The sequence below is a fragment of the Pleurodeles waltl genome, chromosome 11, assembly GCF_031143425.1.
Source record: "Pleurodeles waltl isolate 20211129_DDA chromosome 11, aPleWal1.hap1.20221129, whole genome shotgun sequence".
In the NCBI taxonomy this organism is placed as follows: Eukaryota; Metazoa; Chordata; class Amphibia; order Caudata; family Salamandridae; genus Pleurodeles; species Pleurodeles waltl.
This window is the reverse complement of record NC_090450.1, coordinates 879,778,024-879,795,484: the sequence shown is the minus strand read 5'-3', so window position 1 is coordinate 879,795,484 and position 17,461 is coordinate 879,778,024. Positions and strand designations below refer to the sequence as shown.

Here is a 17,461-nt window from a genome sequence, read left to right as displayed (position 1 = left end):
AGCAGGCCCGGTGTGCTTTCCCAGTTCTAAATAGAGCCTGTGGGAGGGCGCTGTCCCAGTCTGTTGTGGCTTCTAAGGCTATTAATTCAGACCAGTGGGTCCTTCAAATTATAGAAGGGGGCTACACCTTTCCCTTCCATCAGATTTCCCCCAGTTCCTCCCTCCTGTCTGTCTCTATACCATTGGGCCATCCTAAAGCAAGCAAAGGGGCAATAGAGTTAGTTCCAGAGAAAGAAAATGGCCCGGGTGGTTACACGCATCACTTCCTCATGCCCAAAAAGGATGGTGGTCTGCCTCTGATTCTAGAACTCAGGAGCCTCAATTTCTTCCTCTAAAACGAAAAGTTTAAGTTGCTAACCCTAGCTCAAGTTATACTGATGTTGAAGCTTGGGGACCGGATGGTATACCTGGACCTGCAGGATGCGTACTCCAACATCTCTATCTTGAAGTTTCATTGGAAGTACTTGAGATTTTGTGGTGGGTTCTATGCACTACCAATTTGCCGTACTACCCTTTGGTATGGCATCAGCACTTTTAAGTCTTCACAAAAGTGATGGCAGGTGTTCCAGCTGATCTCAAATGGCCAGTCCTACCCATTTTTCTGTACCTGGATGATTGGCTCCTCAAAGCCTGTTCGCCAGAGTTGATGTTGCGCCACCTGCAGACAACAGCAGCTCTCCTTTTCAATCTAAGCTTTTCGATCAACGAGCCCATATCTCACCTGTGGCTTTCCCAATGACTCCAGTTCTAAGGGGTCCGTACTTCACACCTCCCTTCTCCGTGTCTTTCCTCCATCCCAAAGAATTAAAGACATTCAAGAGATGGTTCCTTCTCTCCAGCAAGGCAAGAGAGTCCCAGTCCTTAGAGTCCTGTGTTTTCTAGGCCTGCTGGCTTCCTGCATCCTCCTAGTCCCACATGGAAGGAGGTCCCACTAAACTAGAGGGATGTGAAGGATGGGAGGAGGAGGATTTCAAAGCATTGGCCCTTACTATCTCCTCGGGTTTCCTCCTAGACTCTGTTCCACCTATTATGTGGAAGGAAAGGGCAGAAGAACTGTGACCTTATCTAGTTAAAACCTGCAACCAATCACTGATGACAGGCATGGTTCCTCAGGCCTGGAAAAAAATGCTTGGCTACTCCATTGCTAAAGAAGTCCACTGCAGATAGAAATGATCCCAGTAATTGTCGGCAGATCTCGCAACTTCCTTTTCCAAACAAAATAATGGAGAGCTGCAAAAATATGACGCACTGTTTGGAAAGCACAATCTTCTGAAATGGGAGCAAATGGGTTTTAGACCAGCCGACAGGTCAGAATCTGCACTTATTCTCGCCTTGGATGAGTTAAAGTTGAGAGTGGCTAGAGGTCAAACAGCAGTTCTGACTTCAGTAGATCTGTCAGCTGTGTTTGGCAAGATAAATCATCACCCTCTTATAGGAGATAGGTTTAGATGGCACTTTTGTTTGGAATTTAAGAGGACACAGCATGGAGAGCCTCAGGGATCTGCTCTGAGCCCTGTACTCTTTAACATATATCTACGACTGCTGCTGACCCTTATTAGATCCTATGGGATCTTGTTTGTACATTTTGCAGACGACACGCAGCTGGTCTTGGCCTTAGGCAAAAACAACCATGCTCCAGTGGAAGGCCTGCATTGCTGCCTCATCGAGATGGCCAAATTGGATGAGAAGGAACTCTCTGAAATTTAATGGAGGAAAAACAAGGTGTTCGATGGCATCTGTCGCTGTAGATACGCATGTTCTGCAATAGCTCGCCATCTGGTGTTGGGCCGGAGTGTTACAAGTTGTTTTTCTTCGAAGAAGTCTTTCGAGTCACGGGACCGAGTGACTCCTCCTTTTGTCTCCATTGCGCATGGGCGTCGACTCCATCTTCGATTGTTTTTTTTCCGCCATCGGGTTCGGACGTGTTCCTGTCGCTCCGAGTTTCGGAACGGAAAATTAGCTAATTTCGGAAGATTTTCGTCGGTATTGTTGCGTTCGGGATCGGCGTACTTAGATTCCACACCACATCGAAGATCGAAGAGCTCCGGTGCCCTTCGGGGTAGTTTTTCGATCCTCCGTCGGGGCCTGGTCGGCCCGACCGCGTGCTGAAGAACGCCGATGGAACGGACCCCGTTCCGTTTCTGCCCCAAATGCCACAATAAATACCCCTACACAGACCAACACTTGGTCTGCAACCTGTGCCTGTCACCTGAGCACAGCGAAGACACCTGCGAGGCCTGTTGTGCGTTCCGGTCCCGAAAAACACTCCGAGACCGTCGAGCCAGAAGACTTCAAATGGCGTCCGCACCGACAGCCCAACGGGAGTTCGAGGAACAGGAAGAAGAAGGTACCTTCTCGATCCAAGACTCAGACTCCGAAGGATTCGACGATACACAAACCGTGAGTAAGACGTCGAAAACCACACAAAGAAACATTTACAAGGCCCAGGGGACGCCACTGCCACCAGGCCATGGCTCGACCCATAAATTCGGTGACCGACCGTCGGCACCGAAAAAGGCCCAAACAGTGCCGAGATCGTCCGACTCCGGTCGAGACACCGGCACGCAGCCTTCTCGGGACCGAGAAAGTGCTGGAGACAAGCCTCGACACCGAGATGCCGGTGTGGACACGGCTCGACGCCGAGACAGCGGCACCGAAACAGATCGACGCCGAGAGGTTTCGGCCCCGAAAAGGAAAAAAGTCACCTCGGAGCCGAAAAAACACGCAGACAAAGTTTCGATGCCGAAACAAACTGCAAGCGACCCAGCTTCAGGCTCTTATACAGAAGAGCACTCGCTAACCTCCCAAATGCAAAAGCATAGGTTTGAGGAAGAGCTACAAGCAACTGATGTGGACCATACGCAAAAGCGTATCTTCATTCAGCAGGGGACAGGAAAAATAAGCACCCTTCCCCCCATTAGGAGAAAGAGAAGGTTGGAGTTCCAGACGGAACAAGCACCACAACCAAAAGTGGTGAAAAGAGTTACACCACCACCCTCTCCTCCGCCCGTGATTAACGTTTCACCAGCACAAACTCCATCACACTCCCCAGCTCACACCACCATGAGCCAGGGTGACCAAGATCAGGACGCATGGGACCTATACGACGCCCCAGTGTCAGATAACAGCCCGGAGGCATACCCTACAAAGCCATCTCCACCAGAAGACAGCACCGCGTACTCTCAGGTGGTGGCTAGAGCAGCACAATTTCACAACGTAAGCCTCCACTCAGAACAGGTCGAGGATGATTTCTTGTTCAACACACTCTCCTCCACCCACAGCTCCTACCAAAGCCTGCCTATGCTTCCTGGTATGCTCCGGCACGCAAAAGACATATTTAAGGAGCCGGTCAAAAGTAGGGCAATCACACCAAGGGTGGAAAAAAAGTATAAGCCGCCTCCTACGGACCCGGTTTTCATCACTACACAGCTGCCACCAGACTCTGTTGTTGTAGGAGCAGCTAGGAAAAGGGCCAACTCTCACACATCTGGAGATGCACCACCCCCAGATAAAGAAAGCCGCAAGTTCGATGCAGCTGGTAAGAGAGTCGCAGCACAAGCTGCAAACCAGTGGCGCATCGCGAACTCCCAGGCACTACTTGCGCGCTATGACAGAGCCCACTGGGACGAGATGCAACATCTCATTGAACATCTGCCCAAGGACTTCCAAAATAGGGCAAAACAAGTGGTTGAGGAGGGACAGACCATCTCCAACAACCAGATACGTTCCTCCATGGACGCTGCAGATACAGCTGCACGGACAATTAATACATCTGTAACTATCAGAAGGCATGCATGGCTCCGAACGTCTGGATTTAAACCAGAGATTCAACAAGCAGTTCTCAATATGCCTTTTAATGAAAAAGAACTGTTCGGTCCAGAAGTGGACACAGCGATTGAGAAACTCAAAAAAGATACGGACACTGCCAAAGCCATGGGCGCACTCTACTCCCCGCAGAGCAGAGGGAATTACAGCACATTCCGTAAAACGCCCTTTCGAGGGGGGTTTCGGGGTCAAAGCACACAAGCCAGCACCTCACAAGCAACACCGTCCACTTACCAGGGACAGTATAGAGGAGGTTTTCGGGGACAATATAGAGGAGGGCAATTCCCTAGAAATAGAGGGAGATTTCAAAGCCCAAAAACCCCTACTACTAAACAATGACTCACATGTCACTCACCCCCTCCACACAACACCAGTGGGGGGAAGAATAGGTCATTATTACAAAGCATGGGAGGAAATCACTACAGACACTTGGGTTCTAGCAATTATCCAACATGGTTATTGCATAGAATTTCTACAATTCCCTCCAAACATACCACCAAAAGCACAAAATTTAACAACACACCATTCCAATCTCCTGGAGATAGAAGTGCAGGCACTATTGCAAAAGAATGCAATCGAATTAGTGCCAAACACACAAATAAACACAGGAGTTTACTCACTGTACTTTCTGATACCAAAGAAGGACAAAACGCTGAGGCCAATCCTAGACCTCAGAGTAGTGAACACTTTCATCAAATCAGACCACTTCCACATGGTCACACTACAAGAAGTATTGCCATTGCTAAAACTGCACGACTACATGGCAACTTTAGACCTCAAGGATGCTTATTTCCATATACCAATACACCCATCGCACAGGAAATACTTAAGGTTTGTATTCAAAGGAATACATTACCAATTCAAGGTACTGCCTTTCGGATTAACAACCGCACCAAGAGTCTTTACCAAATGTCTAGCAGTGGTCGCAGCACACATAAGAAGGCAGCAAATACATGTGTTCCCATATCTAGACGACTGGCTAATCAAGGCCCATTCGTTAATAGAGTGCTCAAATCACACAAATCATATCATACAAACCCTCTTCAAACTAGGGTTCACCGTCAATTTCACAAAATCCAAAATTCTGCCACGCAAGGTACAACAATACCTGGGAGCCATAATAGACACATCAAAAGGAGTAGCCACTCCAAGTCCACAAAGAATTCAAAATTTCAACACCATCATACAACGCATGTATCCAACACAAAAGATACAGGCAAAGATGGTATTACAACTCCTAGGCATGATGTCATCATGCATAGCCATTGTCCCAAACGCAAGACTGCACATGAGGCCCTTACAACAATGCCTAGCATCACAGTGGTCTCAAGCACAGGGTCACCTTCTAGATCTGGTGTTAATAGACCGCCAAACTTACCTCTCGCTTCTGTGGTGGAACAACATAAATTTAAACAAGGGGCGGCCTTTCCAAGACCCAGTGCCACAATACGTAATAACAACAGATGCTTCCATGACAGGGTGGGGAGCACACCTCGATCAACACAGCATACAAGGACAATGGAACGTACATCAAACAAAACTGCATATCAATCACCTAGAACTTCTAGCAGTTTTTCAAGCACTAAAAGCTTTCCAACCAATAATAGTTCACAAATACATTCTCGTCAAAACAGACAACATGACAACAATGTATTATCTAAACAAGCAGGGAGGGACGCACTCCACGCAGTTAAGCCTGCTAGCACAAAAAATTTGGCATTGGGCAATTCACAACCAAATTCGCCTAATTGCACAGTTTATACCAGGGATCCAAAATCAACTCGCAGACAATCTCTCTCGAGATCACCAACAGGTCCACGAATGGGAAATTCACCCCCAAATTCTGAACACTTATTTCAAACTCTGGGGAACACCTCAGATAGACTTGTTTGCGACAAGGGAGAACGCAAAATGCCAAAACTTCGCATCCAGATACCCACACAAACAATCCCAAGGCAATGCCCTATGGATGAACTGGTCAGGGATATTTGCTTACGCTTTTCCTCCTCTCCCTCTCCTTCCTTACCTGGTAAACAAACTCAGTCAAAGCAAACTCAAACTCATATTGATAGCACCAACTTGGGCAAGGCAACCCTGGTACACAACGCTGCTAGACCTATCAGTGGTACCCTGCATCAAATTGCCCAACAGGCCAAATCTGTTGACACAGCACAACCAAAAGATCAGACACCCAGATCCAGCATCGCTGAATCTAGCAATCTGGCTCCTGAAATCCTAGAATTCGGGCACTTACAACTTACCCAAGAATGTATGGAAGTCATAAAACAAGCAAGAAGGCCATCCACCAGGCACTGCTATGCAAGTAAATGGAAGAGGTTTGTTTGCTACTGCCATATTAATCAAATACAACCATTACACACAACTCCAGAACATGTAGTGGGTTACTTGCTTCACTTACAAAAATCTAACCTAGCTTTCTCTTCCATTAAGATTCACCTTGCAGCAATATCTGCATACCTGCAGACTACCTATTCAACTTCCCTATATAAAATACCAGTCATTAAAGCATTCATGGAGGGCCTTAGGAGAATTATACCACCAAGAACACTACCTGTTCCTTCATGGAACCTAAATGTTGTCCTAACTAGACTTATGGGTCCACCTTTTGAACCCATGCACTCCTGCGACATACAGTTCCTAACCTGGAAGGTGGCATTTCTCATCGCCATTACTTCCCTGAGACGAGTAAGCGAGATTCAGGCGTTTACTATACAGGAACCTTTTATACAACTACACAAAAATAAAGTCGTCCTAAGGACCAATCCTAAATTTTTGCCAAAGGTTATTTCACCGTTCCATCTAAATCAAACAGTGGAACTTCCAGTGTTCTTTCCACAGCCAGATACCGTAGCTGAAAGGGCACTACATACATTAGATGTCAAAAGAGCATTGATGTATTACATTGACAGAACAAAGAACATCAGAAAGACTAAACAACTCTTTATTGCATTTCAAAAACCTCATGCAGGAAACCCAATTTCAAAACAAGGTATAGCCAGATGGATAGTTAAATGCATCCAAATCTGCTACCTTAAAGCTAAACGACAGCTGCCCATTACACCAAGGGCACACTCAACCAGAAAGAAAGGTGCTACCATGGCCTTTCTAGGAAACATCCCAATGCAAGAAATATGTAAGGCAGCCACATGGTCTACGCCTCACACATTCACCAAGCACTACTGTGTAGACGTGTTATCCGCACAACAAGCCACAGTAGGTCAAGCTGTATTAAGGACATTATTTCAGACTACTTCCACTCCTACAGGCTGATCCACCGCTTTTGGGGAAATAACTGCTTACTAGTCTATGCAGAACATGCGTATCTACAGCGACAGATGCCATCGAACTGAAAATGTCACTTACCCAGTGTACATCTGTTCGTGGCATCAGTCGCAGTAGATTCGCATGTGCCCACCCGCCTCCCCGGGAGCCTGTAGCAGTTTGGAAGTTACCTTCAATTATTTATATATGTATCATCTCAACCTTAAATAGGTGTATACTTAGTCACTCCATTGCATGGGCACTATTACTACAATTCAACTCCTACCTCACCCTCTGCGGGGAAAAACAATCGAAGATGGAGTCGACGCCCATGCGCAATGGAGACAAAAGGAGGAGTCACTCGGTCCCGTGACTCGAAAGACTTCTTCGAAGAAAAACAACTTGTAACACTCCGGCCCAACACCAGATGGCGAGCTATTGCAGAACATGCGAATCTACTGCGACTGATGCCACGAACAGATGTACACTGGGTAAGTGACATTTTCATTCTCTGCTGTGTACCCTCCAAAGAACCCAAGTATCTCCTGCAGGGTTTTAGGCCCTGGATTCTCACAGACAGCCTCAAAATATCCCACCTATACAGGAACCTAAGAATTGTTGTGGATGACAAACTGACTTTGGAGACCCATATCAATAAAAATGCTAGCACCTGCTTTGGTCTTCTTCAGAACCTCAGGAAGATTGTACTGCTTTGCCCCAGCCAGAACGTAAACTAGTGGTTCAGAGCACAATTCTAAGTAGAATCGACTACTGCAATGCTCTTCTCCTGGGGGTCCTAGAATACTTGATAGATAAAGAGGCTATATCGAATACAAGCAGCAGCTGCTAAGCTCGCTCAAAACAAATCCAGATTTGGTTCTCCTGTAGTGGCTTAAGATAATTATATTGGCTCCCAGTCAAGGAGAGAATAATCTTTAAATCTATGGTGGTGATCTATAAGGCTATAAATAAAACAGGTCCCCAGGCTCTTCAAAAATCTTTTTAGATGCTACAAACCCCAGAGGAATTTGTGCTCTGCCTCTACAAATCTGGTCTGCATCCCGAAGTTCAGAAGAGTCAGACCAGGAGGAAGAGCATTCCAAGTCAAGGCAACTCAACTCTGGAATTCTCTCCCTGCTCCCCTTAGAGCTATTGCAAATGTTTCTGGGTTCAGAAAGAATCTGAAGACCTGGCTATTTCCACAATAGCTGTTAGTTCCTTCAAGATTCCACTGAACTTTCTTTTGACTTTTTTTTATTTTTTTGGAGGTGAGCTAACTTTTGCAGGACTGTTACTGGAAGGTTTGTAGCGCCAACATAAGTCAGGTGAATGTTCACGCTATAACAAATGTCTGTTTCTTACTTACTTTAGCATATGAGGGGCCTGCAGTAGTGCCTTCACAGGCAGTGGCTGCAGTACAGAGTAGACCTGTCTGATACCTGCTACCAGAGGTAGTTGATGCTATCTTCTTTGCGTGTCGCTCCTATTCTTAGTCTACTTATTCTGCAGATGGGTCAACTTTGTTGCTTGGTGGTGCTGACAATGATGTAGATCCCTTAACCAAACTATCCCAAGTGGTGCCATTTGTGCTTTCCCAGGCTCAGCAGGGATGTGCTGTTGGCACTGTAAAGGATTATTTAGCCACCTTGTCTGATTTCCTCTGTGTGCCAAATCAGCTATCCCTGTTTAAGTCCCCTGTTGTCCTGCATTTTCTTAAGGGACTGATAAATATTTTTCCTCCCACTCCTTTTGTTGTCCCTCAGCGGGACTTAAGACTGCTGCTCATCTTTTTGATTGGAACTCTGCTTGAGCCCCTTCACAGTTGTATTCTTTGTATGTTGACCCTCAAAATTGTGTTTTTGGTTGCTATCAATGCTTCTAGAAGGATCAATGAGTTGCAGACACTTAGCTGTGGCCTTCCTTTCACTACCTTCTTTCAAGATAAGTTGGTGTTGTGAACCAGGCTGCTTTCCTCTCTAAGATGGTCATTCCATTCCATATTGCCCAAACTGTCATTCTTCTGACCTTCTACTCTAACTCATCCTATGAAGGAAAAGGAATGGTTGCATCTGTTGGATCGTCACTTTGTGGTGAACTACTACCTGGACCACACTAAGAACTTATGGTCAGGCTAGTCTTTTGTTGGCTTCTGCAGTGCTGAAAAGGGTGAGGCGGTACAGAAGGTCATGCTGATTTGGTCGATCATCCTCTGCATCAAGACCTGCCATGCCCTAGGCAAGAAAGGGCCTCCTGAATGGATCAGGGCCCATTCCACCATTTCCTTCTGCACTCACCCTACGTATACTGATTTCAGACATCTGTAAGGTGGCAGTATGTGCTTCCCTGCTCACTTTTTGCTATGTATTACTGCCTGGATGCGTCAATGCCTAGACTTTCCTTGTCTAAGCATTCATCAACCCTCCTCCTGGGCAAGTATTGCTGTGAAATCTGTTCTGCAGGTAGAAGTATCCATCAGAAGAGAATGTTAAATACCTGTGGTAACCATCCTTTTTGTAGATTAGCGTTTGGAGGTCTCTGGGCACAGAACCAATTCCTCAGCTGCTGCAAACATGCCCTGACTTGCCTGGACCATCCTCGATCCCACAGCAGATCAAAGCAATAAAGGAGACTGTGCTGCAAATTTTCTGTGTGCTTCCGGCGCTGTCTACCCCCCTTGAGACCCATTACCTGTCACATGCCAACACTGTTGCAGACTTCTACTCAAACCCAGAGATCCATGACGGTCCCTGCTACTTAGATGCGGGTGGCAAAACCACCGGAGGGTAAGGTCCTGATGTCAATGTTGGACCCAAAACTGATTTCAGCTTGAGCACAAGTGCTGTGCTTCAAAATATCTGAACTGCAATTGGTTGTCATGGAACCTGGCTCTAACCCAGTGCATCTGCCACATCACACAAGCAGAAGCTCCATTATATCTTTGGTTCTGATTCTGATCCTGTACCAGAGCAGAGGGCACCCCAAATGTTGATGGCTTGCATCCTCATTAACGATACAGCTGACATTGGTATAGAAAATGTAAGAAGGCTTAATACTTCATCTAAGACAGAGCTCGACTTGCTACTTGAGAGAACCGAGCTACGGCATGCTCATTGGGGCTATTGATACTTGTCAAACAGTCCTTGCATCAATTCAGAAAGTTAAGAGGGTATTCCAGAGGGCTAGTGTATAGACTGAGAAAGCCTTCCTAAAGAGTGATGCAGCTGACACCAGAGTCATTTCGAGGACATGGGACTGGTAGGCAAACTGTGGGCTAGAGGGACATCAGTCCTTCAATTCCTTTTCCTCCGATGCCACTGCCACCAACCCACTTTAGTTTGCCCATAGCAGGCATGCCCAACTATTAGAGACCAGGATTCAACTTTTTCCTGGCACGTAGACTATCATCACGTCCGAGAGATCGGTCTTGTAGATCGTACAGAATGACCATGCTCTTCCTTTTCTTTGTACTCGACAACTATTTCTCCAAACCAGAGTGCCTTGCAGACGAGCAACTGTCTATTCCATTACCTGAGGTGTTGCTCTCCAAGTGCGCTATCAAGAGGGTTCTGAACCCAGGAAGATGAGAGGTTTGTTAATCTCCTTGTTTCAAAGAAGGATAAGAGCCTCAGGCGTATTCTAGACTTTTTGCCTCTGAATGCCTTCCTGCAGAAGGACGTATTCGGTCTTCTCTCGAATTGAGTGACTGGATGTTGTCCATTGAACCTGCAGGACACATTTTCATATGACCAACCTGCAATTCCACACGTCCTCTGTGGTTCACAGTAGGCAAGAACATTTACAATTTGCTGTGCTTCCCTTATGCCTCACTAGTGCTCCTCTGTGTTTACACATGTGATGGTGGTGGTCGCTTGCTATCTTTGGAGGTCAGGGATATCAGTATTCCCATACTTCAACCGCATGTTGCTGAAAATGGGCTTAACACAGTCAGTTGTGAACCATCCCCAGATGATGGCAAACCTCTCGAGATTGTGGGGTTCAATTTCAGTGAGCCGAATTTCCACTTGACTCCTTCACAGAGGCTTTAATTAGTGCAGTTCTGGACAAGTCAGGTTCACAAATCCCTCTACCTTGACTCAAGCACATTCAAGCAATGATCGCTATTTTTTAGGCTCGGTCCTGATCACAATGAGAGCTGCTCTGAAGTTTCTTTGCATGTTAGCCTCCTACTTCCTCCATATCAGCTATTTTAGGTGGTACACATATGCTCTGCAGTGGAATCTAAAGTTCTAATGGGCCCTGAATGACCGCAATCTGGACAATGCCATCCAGGTTTCAGAGAAGATTGCTCGATTTGCAGTGGTAGTTGTTCAGTGAAGTTATTTCAGTGGCAAGACCCCTCTTCCTTCTCCACTCATCCACTCAGAGCAGTTGGTGGTGAGACACGCATCCCTGCTGGCTTGAGGGAGATCTTAACTTTGTATTGACCTTTCTTATGGGTACGTCCTTCGAGCTGATACATAGCTGCTTGCTGTTTCTCCTAACCTTAAACACCATCAGCTCATCATATGAGTGAGCTTTAAGCACTCAGCGCAACTGCCCTATACAACCAATTTCTTGGACAAGTTGGTGCTAAGGACTCTGGCCACATTCTGACCCGGAGAAGTGATGGGCAATTCATCACTGTACCATCAGTCTACCTGCTTACTAATGGGGCTCCATTGGCTGGACCATAAAAGGGCTTTAAGCTTATACACTGATTGTACCCAGGACCATTAAGCGCACAATCACCTTTTAGATCCGCTGGTAAATGCATTTTGCCTGCTCGATTCCGCAAAAAGGTTTTATTCTGAACCCTCAAACCAGAGCCTCTGCATGGGGTGGTACTACTTTGATACTCAGTCTAAGGTGAGGAACCTGTGGTTAGATGTATGCCTCAGAAGAACCTACCTTTGGGAAGGATGTTTATGGTGGGTACTCAGACTAACAGAAGATTCCTCACCACCCGTCCTGAAAAGGTTCTGTGTTTGGACTCGCACTGTTACCAACAATTGTTCACCTTCTGTATGTGAGGGCATGGAAAGGGAAAAGACGAGAAACTGATGTAAGCACACACAGGTGGTGCTTGTATGCACGTAGTGGCTCCATGACCACTGCCATGGAGAAAGTATTTGGGGTCCAGTCTGATACCTTGAAAGTTTGTTAGGGTGATGGGCATTTACTTTGTTGTTTACAAACATTATTGGCAGTTTCTCTGACTGCCCACTTATTTTTGCTTCTGCAGGTGTAGCTTTACTTCAACATCTAAAAACACCATTGCAATTTCAGGAAAACTGCAAGGGAGTTTTTTGACTTTACGTTTTATGTATAACTTTTTGTAATACATGAATCATAATGGTAGATTAAACATTTAATTGCTCTGCTGGGTGATTCGTGAATCCAGATTTTGCTCCTCCGGAGAAATCAAAAAGGGCTTATTTTGACTATTTTCAATTTTGCCGAAAATGTTCGCCCACCCCTGCTGGTAGAGTTGGTAGCAGTGATATTGACCATGATAGCACTGGTGGTGTGTGGAAATGGTGGTAGTGTAGTATTGATGTTGGTATGAGTGTTATATTGATGCTGTTTGTATTGGCTGTGGTAGCATTTGTATTGTGATAATGATATTGTTTGTGGAATTGTATGTATGAGACAAATAATTGAATGATACAGGAAGTGTCATGTTTCAGCTCTAATTATTCAATAATCCTTCATGCTTTGCAATGCAAGCCTCAATGAAAGGAGGAATGGCATACCAAACAGTCATACCATGAAACACCACAGAATGTATATCTTAAGTAATTGTTCACAAAAGGTATAGGAGACAATTAAAGAAGATGTCTTAAGTTAGACTAAACAAAATTTCGCCTGTATATCTTCCAAGGCAGCAGTCCCTTTTCAAGAGTTTCCTCCTTAAACAATGTTTTCTGCTCGATTATCTCTTGGATGCAGACCCTACCTAGAACATTATTTAAATATGCCTACACTGTTCTTTGTGTGCTGTTCAACTTATGTCTCTCTTTAAGAAAAGTAAGAAACTTGTTCATGAGCATCTTGCAAAGAGACCTTACAAGGCTTACTTTAGGGGTGACATATGAACATATAAAAACAAGATTTTCCTACGTACTGAAGGTACTTCTCCCTGCCATGTGTCACTATAATGCATTTTAACTGCAGTCCAGCCAGGGCATAGTGGTGCCCCATGGCAGACATATATTTTTGTGATATATGTGGATTGGGTAATGCCACGAAAACCAATATGACATTTAACCTTCCTTACATAAATGCATTTTTGACAATATTAACAGTGGACTTCTAGGGAGGCCAGACAGAGATTTCCAGTGTATAGTGTATGTTTTTTATTGGGGGGGGGGGAGAGGAGGGGGAAGCACAGACTCTCTACCATTGTTTAGCAGTGATAAATGGCATAGAGTCCTTAAGCCAGCAAACTGAGACAGGCAAAAATTTGAGGTTCACAACACAATTGGGGTAATTTCTACCAACACTCCATCAAATTGCCTATGGGAGCAGTTTGTGGTTGTATTGTACTTGCCTTTTCACTTTTGGAGTCTTATGATACATTTCTATGAGAAGGCCTGTGCTCAGCAACTAGTGACTGTCCTCGGATTACCTGTTACTGCCACTGCTTACCCATGCACAGCAGTTTGTTTCAGTAAGATGTAGCGATGAGCTAGTCTTAACTGTCTGCTGCTCTCTGTTTCTCTTCTAATGTAGCTCCCCCGTTACATGCAGTTAATGGTTACACTGTTCACAGTCACAAACAGTAGAGGCCTACAATGAGCTGGTTCTACTTACCTAGCAGTGGAACAACTCTGGTCCCTGCCTTTTGTGATTGAGCACATACCTAAATCCACATATAGCATCATGGTGCAAAAAAAACTAGCCTGCCAAGTTATGAAAACGCACCTTGGTTAATGAATAAGTGATGGTATCTAGAGTAAATAAACAATAGTTGCTAAATATACAAACACTGCATAGATGATTTTTTAATGCCACATTCCTTGGTTAGAGTGCTTTCTCGCAGGTTATAGAAGGGAGAGGGAGTGAGTAGGCTGTTGCAGCACAATTAGGAACCACCTGAATCTACTGCTATTACGCCCATGTGCAGTCAGATCGTGCTTACCAACTTGCTGGAAAAATGTGATTCTTGCCTTTAATGTTTGACCAACTACCCAAGTTCTCCATCAGCAGAGAGGTTATAGATCTACCTTACCAAGCCACAGAACTCAACATAGCTGTGGAACAAGTTATGCCACTTAGTAAACCGTAACCATGAATATTAAAACTCCAAACAGTGTACATGTAAAATTGCTTATGCATTTATATCAGTGCTATAACACTTCCCACGATGACCAATTCCTGTAGTAATTTAGCTCGCAAGTCTCAAAATCAAGAATAAGGCCAGTGCAGCTGGAGCTTTGTTCCAAATTGGATTAAGAAGCAGATCAGTGTAGAATCGTGTCCATCTACAGATTTCAGTTATGGTAGGTTCCCGAAACCAGTTTATTTAAAGGCATTCCATTCTGAACTCTGTGTCCCTAGTTCTCTTTGTTCAGGGTAATGTTGACACTACACAGTAAAAATCAGGACAGGATTTTAAACCAGTGCTTCTGGTCTTCAAGTTGTTCTCCCATCCTCTGTGGAAAGCAGTGATGGCTACATCATTGTGTTCTGCATGAAAAAGCAAGTGGATGTCTGACCATCTGTGTTGGATGACCATGGACCTCTGGCTTTGAGTCAGACCATAAAAACTCTCACTTCAGTATCTAATTTCTGAAAGACACAAACCTAAAGGCAGGCACACTAAACAAATATGTTCCCTTAACGGAAAATAATGTGTAACTCAGGTTGTCAGTTCCATCCGTTTTGAACAGATAAGAGTGATAACTCCATGTAAGACTGAAAATGGATGCTGATTTGTGATAATATTCTTGTTGTGATCAGTTCTATGACTTCAAAATACTGATTCTGAAAACGATACAGCTTAATGTGGTCTTTGACAAGCTACTCTAAAAAGAGTATTATTTTCTGCATTCTCTATTATTTTATTAGGTTGGCATGGTGGCTTTCAAGATGAAGCTCAACACCCCAGAATACCCCAAAGGACGGGAGATTATCGTAATCAGCAATGACATAACGTATAAGATTGGATCATTTGGGCCACAGGAGGACCTTCTTTTCCTGAGGGCTTCAGAGCTGGCAAGGGCTGAAGGTATTCCACGAATCTACATTGCAGCTAATAGTGGAGCTCGTATTGGTCTTGCAGAAGAGTTGCGGCATATGTTTCAAGTGGCCTGGAACGACCCTACTGATCCCTACAAGGTTTGTTATGATTTTTCCAAAATGTCACTCATATAATAAAAAGTGAATCTAGTGTTTGGCTAACAAATCTCCCATACTGTGATTTTAAATTAGTAGGAAGGATTCTCATGAGGAAAATCACAGTTTTATATCTGTCAAGAAAGAAGTATATAGGCCTTAATTTGTTTTAAACTATATTTAGTGGCTTTTTTGAAGGGTAGCAAACTCTTTTTTCACTTAATTAATTGGCTCTTAGGAATAATTAAGTAAACCTTACCCTGTTAGTTTTCTCTTTTATACTGGTTTACAGTGTTTGGCTAACCAATTTATGATACTGAATTTCGGTAATGAATGTACCATTTGCAGTATTTGAAGTATTTTGGTGTTCTCAAGTTGAGAGATAGCTGAGAGTACTGAAACTACTGAGTGCTCCAGATTTTTAGACAAATTCTGAAGTCACTCTGCTCTTTTGATTTCCCATGAACTGTTAACTCTACTCAAGTGACCTATAAGATTGTGAAACATTTTATTGTTCAAGGGTAATAAACTTTCCATTTTGACTTTTTAGTGCTCCAGCAACCACTTCTGATGACAAAATTCTTGCCTCTCCATAACAGTGTTCTGTACGGTACTTGTCTACTTTACTGACTGCTTCTCTGCAGAAATCTTGTCAATGAATAGTGTACTAGGTGTAACAGTTTACTATAAGTTACACTTATTGTAGCAGTTGGATCAAACGTGCCGTTCTGGTGGACTGCTCAGTGCCAACTTTGACACAACGAGCCTTGCCAAGCACCTCCCGATCTTATCCAAAGAACCAGTGCTAACCACATGGCCTGTCATCACCCCAGAAGAAACCGCCAACACAATGAAGTCCACCCAGTAAAGGGTCCCATCAGACTACTGTCCTCACCACGCCTACTCCAGAGGACTACAGCCCATCAGCACCATGCTCACACTTATTCTGAATACTTCTGAGACCCTCCCAGATGCTTGGAAACATGCAACTGTCCTCCCTTTGATGAAGAAACCCCCAGCAGACCCTTCAAGCCTTGCCAACTTCACACCGAACTCCCTTCTACCATTCCTGGCCAAGGTTCTAGAGACCATCATCAACAGGCACCTCATCAAATACCTCAACAATCACAAGCTCTCCACCAAAACTACCCTCATCGCTGCCATAGATTACATCTGCATGACTCTGGACAGAGAGAACAGCTGCCCTTATCCCCCTGTACCTCTCTGCAGTGTTGGACATGGCCTCTCACTCCATCCAATGCCTACACAATGCCTACACAATGCCTACACAATATCGGAATCCAGTGACGTGTACTCTGATGGATCTTCTCCTTCCTGACTGAAAGGTCCCAGTCAGTTGGCCTAGTGCCATTCGCCTAAAACATCTGTGACCCCATCTGTGGAGTTCCACAAGATCTACCCTGAGCCCACTCCTTTAGCCAGCATTACCACTCACAACATCAATGTCCTCCCTTATGCCGAGGACACATAACTCATTCTCTCCTTCAAGGGCAAGATGCCCAGTACCTGGATCAAGTTTAGTGCCTCTGTGACCGAAATGGGCCACCTGATGAAGACCAACTGTCTGACGATGAACTCTGACCAGACCGAAAGCACTTAACCTAGGGATGCCACCTGTTGACCACCAGAGGTAGGACCAACACCCATACCAGGAACCTCTGGGTTGTTATCAACAACAAACTTGATGTGTCCGCCCAGGAAACATATTCACCCCATTATGCTGCATACCTTCAAGATGCTGAGGAAGATTTTCAGGTTACTCCCAGTCAGGTAAACCGTCATGCATGTCCTTGTCACAAGTACGTTGGATTATAGGAACACCTATACAAGTGGCAACCAAACTCACTAGAAGGCTGCAAACCATTCAGAACTTGGCAGTCAGAATCATTTTCAATCTCCCCTTCTATACTCCTATCACTCCTATCACTCCACACCTGAAGAAGCGCCACTGACTCCCCATGCACACGAGCACCGTTCAAACCAGGGGTCTCCAACC

At 44.9% G+C, this 17,461-nt stretch overlaps 1 protein-coding gene across 7 annotated transcripts in view; it reads left to right on the top strand.

The window, feature by feature from the left end:
• Nucleotides 1–17,461, top strand: part of ACACB (acetyl-CoA carboxylase beta) — a 1,528,264-nt gene that overhangs the window by 1,047,539 nt on the left and 463,264 nt on the right. For all 7 annotated transcript variants that reach the window (XM_069214760.1, XM_069214756.1, XM_069214757.1 and 4 more), the window contains one exon: nt 15,178–15,447. In XM_069214760.1, coding sequence (XP_069070861.1) covers nt 15,178–15,447 — 270 coding nt within the window. The remainder of the gene's footprint in view (nt 1–15,177; nt 15,448–17,461) is intronic.